This window comes from Sorex fumeus, unplaced genomic scaffold (genome assembly GCF_029834395.1).
Source record: "Sorex fumeus unplaced genomic scaffold, SorFum_2.1 ptg000007l, whole genome shotgun sequence".
Classification (NCBI taxonomy): Eukaryota; Metazoa; Chordata; class Mammalia; order Eulipotyphla; family Soricidae; genus Sorex; species Sorex fumeus.
The window spans coordinates 9285061-9297459 of record NW_026606064.1 but is presented as its reverse complement, the minus strand read 5'-3'; the positions used below and the strand labels follow the sequence as shown (position 1 = coordinate 9297459).

The 12399-nt window shown below is 42.6% G+C and overlaps 1 protein-coding gene across 4 annotated transcripts in view; it reads right to left on the bottom strand.

Moving 5' to 3' along the window:
* AMBRA1 (autophagy and beclin 1 regulator 1) overlaps nucleotides 1–12399 on the bottom strand; it is a 207670-nt gene that overhangs the window by 35461 nt on the left and 159810 nt on the right. For all 4 annotated transcript variants that reach the window (XM_056107387.1, XM_056107395.1, XM_056107402.1 and 1 more), the window contains one exon: nucleotides 5671–5781. In XM_056107387.1, coding sequence (XP_055963362.1) covers nucleotides 5671–5781 — 111 coding nt within the window. The remainder of the gene's footprint in view (nucleotides 1–5670; nucleotides 5782–12399) is intronic.

Sequence of the window (12399 nt, the reverse complement as noted above, 5' to 3'; positions counted from 1 at the left end):
CTTACTGAACAGCCCTGGCTCCACGCCATAGCTCTGGCAGCCCACACTGCACTTATGGGCAAAATGCAAGTGGGGAGGGATGACGGGGCAGTGAGCTGAGCATGGAAATAAGGGCAAGGGAAGGAAGTTGTTTTTTTTCCCCCCCTTTCCCAAATCAAAACTGTGTTACGAACTTCAGGGGGCAGCTCCGGAGAGAGGAAAATGATGCGGAAAACAGCAGGAAGCCATGTTCCAGACTCTGCAATGTAATCTCCTCCTAATTATAAATGATTTCCAAGTAAAAATGCCCTAGCAGGGAATGGGAGGGGCTAGAAATACCGATGCCTGGAGGAGCAGATGGCTCTGCCTTCCTATCAGCTCCATAAATTATAAACAAACACCTTGTACAAAGATCGATTGGAAGCCTGTTGCTGGCTGGCCAGATGAGGCCATTGGAGCGATTAGCAGTTGCAGTGCTTGTACAAATGCATTCGATACTGATTTGGAAAGCCCTAAGGGTTTAAATCAGCAGGAAAAATTTCCTTTGGCTATCTCTAAGCCCCTCGAATTTCAGACCAAGACCTCCTGTCAGAGTTCCAGATGACATTTTAAGCACTCCCCGAAGGCAGCATTCACTCCATCTCCGGTGATGTGGTTGGCCCCACACTCTCACCCACTGGCTCTCTGACGGCTGTTCTGGCAGAGCACCCCAAATGAACGTTGCTCACTCATTTACTCAGAAAAAATACAGTGGGGTCCAGAAAGCAAGCCCAGTGTTGAAACCCCAGCACTGAAGGTTCCTGGAACAAACCAGCCACTGGACACAGAAACAGCATCGGAGAGCTATTGGGTGTTATGTCCCCAACCAACCAACCAACCAACCAACCAACCAACCAACCAACCAACCAAACATCACGGGGGATCCAACAATGTGCTGCATGCAAGGCATCGCCTTATCCCCTTGACTAATTCTCAGGCCCCATCCAAACATTAATTTATTTGTTATTGGGGGAGGGGGGAAGACAGGCGCGTGTCACACCCGGTGATGCTCAGGGGTTATTCCTGGCTCTGCATCACTCAGGAATCACTCCTGCTGGTGCTTAGGAGCCATGTGGGATGCTGGGAATCGAATCCAGGCTGGCCGCATGTAACACAAATGTCCTCCCTACTGTATTATTGCTCTGGCCCCAAGACATTTATTTATTTTTAACAATGGTACTAGCTTTCTCTGATTCTGAAACACAAAGTCAAAAATTAAACCCAAGTGGTACTTTCACAAGAGTAAAAAGGCAGATGACTGGGACTGAGCAGAAATTTAGAAATCCATCTAAATACACACAAGACAGATGAAAATAGCATCTAATGAATTAGTCCATGAAGTATATGTGGCAATAAGTGGCCATATGGGGGCAAAGTTGGATCTCTCCCTGCTAATTTGGCACTAGGTTAAATTTCCTAGTGAATTAAAAGCCCAAAGGTAAAAACTAAAATACAGAAGCACTAAATGATCTTCCTGATGATACAAACCTAGGGACCATAAAAGGAAGTTGGATAATTGTGACTACTAAAATTAAGTTGTGACAGAAATAACATTCAAGCAAAGTCAAATGACAAATGATAACCATTAAGCTAAAATTTCTGAGTTTTGGGGGGGTTTTGGGAAGCATCCTATGGTACTCAGGGGCTTCTCCCAGCTTTGTGCTCAAGGGTCACTCCAGGCAGTGCCGTGGGAGACCCATAGGGGGCTGAGGATCTAATGGGGTCAGCTGAATTGCAAGACAAGTTGAATTAACCCTGTACCATCTCTGTGGTCCCTCAATTTTCTGATTTCTAAAGCACTCATTGTAGAACTCACTTGGAAAACAGCAACACAAAAGGAAAAATAAATGAAACACATGAATATGTCAGGAAAAGGCAAAACACATGGTTATTATGAGATATATGGCCTGGCTGGCAAAGTGAAAAATATGAACAAAGGGCCAGGGAGCTGGCTCCATGGATGCACATGTCTGAAAGCAACTGTGTTCAATCCCGAGCACTGCGGGGATGGTCCTCTTCGTTCCCAGCACCACATGCTAAGTACTGCTGAGGTGGTCACTGAGCACTGAAGGGAACCCGCCCCACCAAAAAAGGAAAAAGAAAAAAAATACATAAATTTCCATACTATTTCCTATCTATTAGATTTAAAAATATCCTAATACTTGAGAGCACACTCCATCAGCAAGAGTTTAGGAGACAAGCACTCTCCTAAACTGTGGGTGGGCATTTAAATGGGCAGAAGCCCTGCAAAAAGTGACTTGGCAACAGACACCAAAATCACAAATGCATAAATTCACTCTTCCTCCCTATGAGGCATTTCTAGGGATTTATCCCATACTTAAAAGCTTGCTCATGTGGAAAATGCCAAGATATAGCAAGGTTTGTACAGTGGCAGTACTAAGTACAAAGGGAGAGTCCTTCAATGGGATTTAAAGTGGATTAAAGTAACAATTCTACACGTGGAAAATGAAATACTAAGCATGACTAAAAAAGAATGAGTAAATGCTACATACTGAGATGGAAAGATAACCAAGATACACTACAGAGTATCCTGTTAGCACTAGGGTTCAACAGAAGTTAGAAAAACAAATTTGCATACAAATACAAAATAAATTTGAATACAAATACAATAACTTGAAAAGATATATAAAAAAATTCAACTAATTGTGGTTACCTTGGGGAAAACTGTTAGCTGGAAGCAGATTTATACTGCATATTCTTTCATATATTTTGAAAATATTTGAATACCGACTATATTTCAGATTATTATATTATAAAACAGTAAAAGTGAACAAAATATATGGAAGTAATATACAGTAAGCAAGGTCTGGGTCAGAAAGTTAAAGATGAATAATCAATTTCAATTTTCAATAAGCAAAGAGATAGATTGCAACTCATTCTCAATAGAGTTAAAAACGGATTACTGGGGCCAGAGTGACAGATAACAGACTACGGCTTATACTTTGCATGCAGAGGCCTTGGTTCAATCCCTGAAACTATCTCGTTCCCCCAAGCACTGTTGGGTGAGGCTCCAAAATCAAACCAAATCAAACTAAACCAAACATATCATTAACATATGGTTTATATAACTTAGTAAGATAAATGTCAAGACAGACAGGGCTAGAGAGTCTGTACAGCAGGTTAAGAGAGCCACCTTGAATGCAGATGACCCGGGTTTAGTATCCAGCACCACATATGGTTTCCTGGGCTCTTTAGGAGTGATCCCTGAATGCGGAGCCAGGAGTAACTCCTAAGTACCACTGGAGGGGAGGGAAGGAGGAAAGGAGGGAAGAAAAGAGGAAGGGAGGAGCGAGGGAAGGAGAGAGGAGGGGAGGGAGGGAGGGAGGAAGGAAAGAAGGAAGGAAGGGAGGGAGGGAGGGAGGAAGGAAAGCAGGAAGGAAGGGAGGGAGAAAGGAAGGGAGGGAGGGAGGAAGGAAAGCAGGAAGGAAGGGAGGGAGAAAGGAAGGGAGGGAGGGAAGGAGGAAGGAAAGGAAGGATGGAGGGAGGGAGGGACGAAATAATGTGTGTGGGTAAATGAAGAAGTGAACCACTGTAACCAAGGGCAGTTTATTTTCAAGTAGCAGAGACCTGTCACTGAGATGTGACATCATTAACCTTACACTACAGAGTCTGAGAGGCACTTTGACCTGTGGGATGAAAGTGACAACAGGCAAGAGGAGGCTTAGCATAGGAAAGAGTATTTTATTTGTACTGTGGTGCTGGGGTTCAAAACCAGGGCCTCACACAGGCAAGTTTTCTACTGCTGAGACAAATTCCCAGTCCCCAAACCAATTTTTTGCTTCTTTCAGGGCCACACTTGATGAGGCTCAGGAACTACTCCTGGCTGTGTGCTCAGAAGTGATCCCTGACAGTGTTTCAGGGACCATATGTGGTGCTGGGGACTTGAAATGGGATCTGTCTCATACAAAGCAAGCACTTTAACCCCTGTACTATTACTCTAAGCCCTAAAAGAATCTTTTCTTTTTGGGGGTTTGTTTGCTTTTTAATTTATTTGCTTTTTTATCCCATGATAAATATGCATATAAAATTGATGTAAATCTAGAATTTTCAGAGAACTCTACAACTCTACGTCACATTCTGATTCTCTGCTGGTTTTGCCTGTTTATTGGTGATTATAGGTCAACCGTAAAACCAGATGGATAGAGACAGCCTTAGTAACAACTTATCTCTTTTAAGACCGGTAGATCTTCAGGAGATATTTTAATAAAAGAACAAGTAAAGGATCTGTTCAGCAGAAACATTGGTTTTCACAGGGTTAGTCTGAGAAGGAGAGACTCCTGACCAGACTCCCTATGCCAAGATGCATAATTTTGGTCACTTTAAAAAATCCCTATCCCCTTGGTATCTGAAGGGGGTCTGTGAGTAAAGTCTTGGCATTCCCTGGAACAGCAAAACTTTAAGCTCTTCCTGCTAGATCAGAGTTCATCACTTAATCACTTTAGCTTTTTTTGTTTTTAATTTCCAGATTTCTATGTATACTGAAATTGAAAAGCACTAGCCTGTCCTTAAGTTTTGTGGCTTCTCTGTTACTTTGGGTCTAAGAGCTCATGAATGAGGAGCAAATAGGTGATTGGTTGAAGGGCAGGAGTCTTGATAACCATAGCACAGGCTTTGATGCCGTCATTGAGATGGAGTCATAGAAAGAGTTGAGATAAGCATTTGAACATAAAGGCTCTTGAAATGGGAGCTGTGATATGGTTGTGTGGTGACTTTTATTATTTTATTATTATTATTAATTACTAGTTATTATTTTTAATTATTTTCGTAATTAGATTTTAAAAATTATTTTAGCTCTCCAAGGGCTGGAACGATAGCACAGCTGTAGGGCCTTTGCCTTGCACGCAGCCAGCCCAGCAGAGCCGGGTTCGATTCCTCCGCCCCTCTCAGAGAGCCCGGCAAGCTACAGAGAGTATCTCGCCCGCGTGGCAAAGTCTGGCAAGCTACCCGTAATGTATTCAATATGCCAAACACAGTAACAGCAAGTCTCAAAATGAAGACGTTACTGAGCCCGCTCGAGCAAATCGATGAACAACAGGAGGACAGTGCTATTTTTGGGGGGTTGTTTTGTTTTTGGGTCACCCAAATTTCCCACTTAAACTTTTAGGAAAGGATAAATTAATTGCTTAGTCATTTGTTTTGGGGTTACCAAACTATTTTCTGCCTAAACTTCCAGCTGAGGAAAAGGAATTAATTTTTGGCAAACTCCTCAGAATAGAATCTTCATTTTCCTTTTGGGGCAATACCCAGTGATGCTCAGGGGTTATTCCTGACTTTGCACTCAGTAAACACTCCTGGCGGTGCTTGGGGGGACCATATGGGATGCCGGGGATCAAACCCGGGTCAGACACGTACAAGGCAAATACCCTATCCGCTGTACTATCTCTCTGGCCTCTATCTTTGTTCTTTTGTCTACCTTACACTGTTCCTATCACCGGACTGAGCAGAGCTGAGTAATGACAAAGCTCAGCGCTTCCTAACCTGCCAGTCTGAGAGTTAGAGGGCAGCTGCAAAATTAGCACAGGACACGGAGCTGCATGAGGAGATGATGAAACAGACAGAGGAGCCACTGAGGGCTTCTCCTCGGCAAGAGATACCCATTCCACCAGCACCCCCAGTTCCACTTTGGCTTACCATTACTGATTTCAGGTAGGTCAAACTTGGTGAAATCCCACCACTGGAGCCGGTAGGTAGTATTGGCAATGTTACTGGCCACAGCAGACTGTCCATCACCAATCACTGCCCCTGGTGGGAGAGAAAACCAGGAGAACATGTCACGGTGTTTATCTACATTACAGTGTTTATCTGCAAGCATCACATAATATGGTGATTAGCAGGAGGAGAAGAACCACAAGAGAAGCTGAAGAAAAGCTGTTGCATCCCATCTGTCAAGTCCTGGTCTTAAAGAGAAACCAGATGTGTTCCTTAAGAATGAGTCTGCATGGACACAGAATCCCATGAATCAGACCCTCCCATTCTTCATACCAACTATGTGGTGGCTACTGTAGACAGACATGCTATCCAGTAGATTCAAAATCTAAAGAGACACACAAGTTTTAATAAAAATATGGAGAAAGTGGCCGGAGCAATAATAAAGCAGGTAGGGTGCTTGTCTTGCACACAGATGACATGAGTTTGATTCCCAGCATCCCACATGGTTCCCTGAGTCTGCCAGGAGTGATCCTGAGCACAGAACCAGGAGTAAGCCCTGAGCACTCCCAGGTATGGCCCAAAAGAGGAAAAAAATGTGGGAAAAGTGAAAATTGGGAGAACATCAGTAACAAACTGTACAAAAATGGTATTTTGGAGGAATCACATCAGGGCTTAAGTACCTGCCTTACAAGCACATGGTCACAAGTTCAAATTCCCTGTGTCCCCCCAGCAGTGCCAGGAGTGTGCCTCCTGACCCCGCCAAAAACATTTCAGCTCCTGGATATCTTTATATTAAGTGGTATGCATCTTCTTGTCTATGACCTTCTTCGTAATAAAATATACCCCAAAGGGGCTTCCTCAAGGGAAGAGGCAGTCATACAGCTGACTGGAGAGAGACAGTAAAGAACAAATGAGGTAATATTTGTTAATCTCTTTTGTATCCCTGCACATAATACAGGAGAAATTTATGAGCCTACCTTTTCAACATCAGAATATTTTTATTAAGGCAATATTTTAACCCTCCCCCGCCTCCCCAGCCCCATCCCAGGAGGACCTCTGTGAATCCAGATTCACTTGTAACATCTCACTGTTCAACTTTCCCTGAGATACACATTTCTGCATGACATTTTCCCCTTGGTAACCAATTAAATAAAAAATGGATTTTTTTAAAAACAGGGTGACACTTTAATTTGCAGTTGTATTTCATTTACATGAACATGTCATTTCCTCCTCCTCCTCCTGAGGTGCATTTCATACACAACCACCCTTCGGATCAGACAGAGCCAAACCCTCTTGGGAGAATAGAACATTCTTGTAAGCTAGAAAACCTAAACGGTATTCTCTGCTGCAAATCAACTCCTACTTGTTAGGAGTTGATATAGAAAAACTGAACTTGTTAGCTGAGGAACAATGGACAATTTTATACCTAGATATTGCAGTATCACCATTTTCTTTCTATGTGTATCACTGCAAAAGGGCCTTGTCACTTTTACTTTTTCCTTTCAGAGAGCTCCATTTATGCGCTGATACTCCAGGTGTTTCCCCGATCTTTCCTCAAATGATCAGAGGATTATTCAGGGAGAAAATGTTCTCTGACAAGCCATCAAAAAGGAGGAAAGGTACTTTCCTCACTCTGATCCAGTAGCTACAGACCACGGAACCAGACGACTCTTTTACTTTTTTGGGCAGGAGGTATGGGGGAACACCTCATACTCAGGGTTTACTCCTGGCTCTGTGCTCAGGAATCACTCCTAGAGGACCCAGGGAACCATAGGGAGTGCTGGGGGTCATGCAAGGCAAGCACTTTACTTGCTGTACTAACTCAATGACCCCCAGATGACTCTTTTCAACATTGATATTGTCCTTGTCCCAGTTTCATTTTGCAAAGGAATCTACAAATAATTCACTTCTAAGATGATATTCTAGATTATGAATTTCCAACTTTGGAAATATTGCCCCCCCCCCAAATCCTAACCAACAACAATAAAGAAAACAATAACAAAGACAATGGAAAATAATGATTTTTGCATGGAAACTTTTGCTGAACTGCTTCATCATGAAGAAGGCTAGAATTTAAAATATACATAGGATTTCCTTCCTTCCTTCCTTCCTTCCTTCCTTCCTTCCTTCCTTCCTCCCTCCCTCCTTCCTTTTTTTTTTTTTGCAGTGCAGGACCTCATACTTCAAGGCACTGCTTTACCACTGAGCCACATGCCCTGTCTACCAATAGAGTTTCTTAACAGGAACCTTCCTGATATTTCTGGGCTTTGTTGATGATGACAATCATTTTTGATTCTGATGCTTATCAGTTCCCTGGAAATATTGCTGTTTCACTAAGACTCATGATCATTTCACTGGACTCAGGAACTATCCCTTGGCTCGCTTATCTGGATGACTGGCCTCTCCCTGTGACTACCAGCCTCTCAAAGACAACCTGGGGAAGGGCGTGCTACCTAGTGGTGCTCAGGGTTTCCTCCTGGTTCTGCACTCAGGGTTTACTCCTGGGGGGGCTCAGGAGCCACGCGGGGTACCGAGAATCAGGAATATGGGGTGCAAGACAAGTGTCCTATCCACTGTACTATGGCTCCAGCCCCTCATTCTCAAATAACTGTACTTGATTATATCATTTTCTCTTTTAATAGGAAAGCATTAAGCCCAAAATGGAAGAAGGTAAGTTGATTTTCTCAGTCTACGATAAATGAAATGCTAGTTGCTAAGAGAGGGCAGAAAATAAATGGAAGACACAAACCCCACATTCTAGGAGCTTAAAATCCGGGGAAAAGGATGAGAGCTACAAACAGGGAAGTGGTTAAGGAAAATACCAGATGCTTGAGAGTGCTGAGGATCTGTGACTGGGAACATAATGATTAAGATTCCATCCCACAGATCCAGAAGCTTCCTGCACAGTTCATGCCTCAAGAACTGTCTTTACCCTTTACAACCTCTGATGAACAACTGTGCAATAAAACTAACCCAGGCCCAGACTGAGTGGACAAGACTAGGGAGGTCTTTCTCCACAGGAAGCCAGAGTGGCAAGGAATAAGGAAGCCTGGAACGAGGGAGAGACCATTTTCAGGGCCATGTAAACGCAGATAAGTGCGCTCGAGATGTCAGCAACAGACTAGGGTCTGTCACCAGGTTCTCACCAGTAAGAACTGTAGACAGCTAAGCCTGTCTCTTGGAAACATCAGGAAGAAAGAGTATCAGCCCGTTTACAAAGAAAACAAGCCAACCAACCACTTAGTAGGCCTGTGGCCACCAAGCTGAAAGTATAGGAAACATGCCAGAATGTGTTAATGGAGTGAGCTACAGAGTATTTACATAGGAGGCACTTAGCTTCCAAACCCAACGCTCAGAGACTGCAGCGGGATTCCTGAAGCACCAGGGTTTTCTCAGCAACAGCTGAAAGAAAGATGAGACTCAAGGCTATACGACCTCAATGATTGTATCTGGGGCAAGACAGTAAGCAACATCCCTGGCCTCTCCCCATAAGATGCCAGCACCTGCCTTCACTCAGGCTTGACAACCCCAAATCCTCTGGGGAGTAAAATCAGCCTCCATAGAGAAACTCCAGACTAGAAGCGCTGGAAAACACCACAAGTAGAATGGCTGCTCCAAGACCCCAAACTGTCAGTGAGTGGTACAGCTTCTGCAAAGAGACTTACCAAAGGCACAGCACTACACACATGCTCCTACAGTAAACTTCCTAAACTTCCAGTTTTCTATTTTTCCTCATGGTTTAGAGTATGGTTTGAACTAGGCCATCAAGCTTCTCTGTTTGGTAATGGTTCTGAAGAATACAGGCCTCAGAATTAGAGGAGCTGATTTGGATATGTCCTATCAGGACTTATGAGTGTGATTTTATGCATATTAAGCTCTGAACTTGTTTCCTTATCTATGAGAGGCTGTACCAACTTATAGAGGTTGGCAGAACTTACAGAATAAATGTAAATTAATAACAAATACTGTCTAATAAATGACTGCTATAAAAATTATTTTAATCATTTAACATTTTTTTCTATGTAGCTCTGTAAACAATAGTTTGGAGCTAGAGGTTCTTTTCTATGAGACTGATCCAAATAATGTACCAAGGCGGAGTGAGCGAGAGAGAGAGAGAGAGAGAGAGATTTAATTTTAAAATTAAAATCAAATGTGAATGTATCAGAACACAAGATAAATTAAAAATCAGTAACAAAACAGCTAACTGAAAAATTCCAAAATACTCAGAGATTAAGCAATACACTTCTAAATAACACATGGCTCAAAGAAGACATCTTAAGACAAATTTTAAAATATTTTGAACTAAATGAAAATGAAAATACAACTTTTTTACAACTTGTGGGCTGTAGCAAAAGCAGAGCTTTTTGGAAATTTACCACATGGAGTGCATTAGAGAAAAAAGAAACTCTAAAATAAATTTAATTAATCATTTACATTTGGGGGGCCATCTCCAGTGATGCTCAGGCTTACTCCCAGCTCTATACTCAGGGATCACTCCTGATGGTACTTGGGGAAGGTATGTGGTGCCAGTAGTCAAACCTGGGTCTACATGCAAGGCAAGCACCTTACCCTCTGGACTATCTCTTTGGCCTCTAAAAATCAATTAATTTAAATGTCTACCTTAAGGGAACGAGAAAAAGCAGAGTTAATAAAATCCAAAGTAAACTCTGTACAGTGGGTAGCGCGCTCGACTTGTACTTGATCAACCTGGGTTCATTGCCAGGAGTGATTTCTGAGTATAAAGCTAGGAGTAACCCCTGAGCATCACTGGGTGTGGCCCCCAAATCAAGAAAAGAGAAAAACAACCTCTTCCAAAACACAAAAACAAAGTTGAATTTTTAAAAAGATCAGTAAATACCCATATGCAAGCCATCTAGGGGAAACAGAGAGGACAAATATTAATGATATCACAAATGAAAATAGGGGTCATCATTACTGAGCCCGTGGGCATAAAAATAATAAAAAACTACTAGTAATAACTCAATGCCCACAAACTTGATAACTCAGATGAAAAGGACCGGTTCTTTGGAAGACACAGTTTAACAAAACTGACCCAAGAAGAAATAATCTGAATAGGCCTTTATCCACTGAGTTGAATCCATCACTAATTCCCTCCCCAAACAGAAAGCACCAGGATCAATTACATTCACTGGTAAATTGTACCAAACATCTACAGAAGAAGATTTTTAGTTTTTTTTTGGCTTTTGGCTCAGAAGTAACCCCTGAGCATCAATGGATTCTCTGCATTCAGGAATTACTCCTGGCAGGCTCGGGAGACCATATGGGATGCTGGGGATTGAACCTGGGTCAGCTGCATGTAAGGCACACACTCTTCCTACTGTACTGTCTCTCCAGCCTTCCTCTCTCTTTTTTTTTTTTAAGGAAGACTTTGAAAATAAAAAGAAAAATTACAGAATGTATGCAGAAGACAAAATCTTCAACAAAATACCAGCACATACAATCCAATAACATATTAAAAAAATCACCAGGCACAATGATCAAGTGAAATTTACCCTTGGTATGCAAAGCTGGGTTGACATTTGAAAAATCAATTACTATAGGCCCGGAGAGAGAATTCAATGGGCTGGAACACAGGCGCGCAGGAGGCTCAGGTCTGATCCCTGTACACTGTCCCCCTGCACTGCTGGAAGTAACCCCCAAGCACTGAGTTGGGACGACAGTCCTTGAAAACTGCTGAGTGTGGCCCAAAAGGAAACAAAACTAAGAACAGAACCTGAAAATAGGTATAAATCTAACAGAATATGCACAAGACTTATACTATGAAAACTACAAAACTCTAATGATAAAAATCACAAAAGAGCTAAACACATACTGGCAGGATGTTCCACATTTATACATAAGGAGACTCAATCTCCAGTAACCCCACATGATTTGTTGAGTATTACTAGCCCTGAAGGTCCCTGAGATTTCCAGGGTGGCCTGGGTAATCCTAGTACCAGGCAGAGATTCATTATAAGTGGCTCTGCCCCTCATCCCCTCACCCCCCCTCTCCCCGCAAACATCACTTGGGAATTCCTCCCCTGCCCCGACAAAATAAAGACCAGTTCTTGGTTAGAGAAATAGCTCAAAGGGCTGGAGCCCAGGCCTTGCATGCTGGAGCTCTGGGTTTGAGTCCTAACAATACATGGTCGTCTGAGCACTGCTGGACACAAACCCCTTTTCTTCCCCAGAAAGTAGCACTGTCAGGTGTGGCCCAAAGCCAAAACAAAGATATTAATTTTTCCCAACTGAATCTACAGCATCAACGCAATCCCAATCAAAAATTAGCTTAGGAGTATCAACGCGCGAGTTCTAAAGTTTATCTGGAAAGACTAAAGATCTAGAATCGCCAACAAAATATGTAAGTAGGAACAAAGTTGTAAAGCTCACACTATCTCACTTCAAAACTTACTACAGGGCTGGAGAGAGTCCAAGAGGTTAGGCACTCATCTTGCATGTGGTAAATCCCCAGCACCACAACATACGGTTCCTTCAGCACCACCAGGGGTCACTCCTGAGCAAAAGCCAGGAATAGCCCCTGAGCACCACCCAAACTAAAAAAAGAAACAAAACAAACAAACTGAAAAACCAAATCCAAAAAGACATTCTACAGAGATACAGAAATCAAATAGTTTTTGGCTCTGGTGTAAAAAAGCTCAGAAATAAGCCCATACTTGTATAAGCAAGTGATCTTTGAACAAAGACATGAAG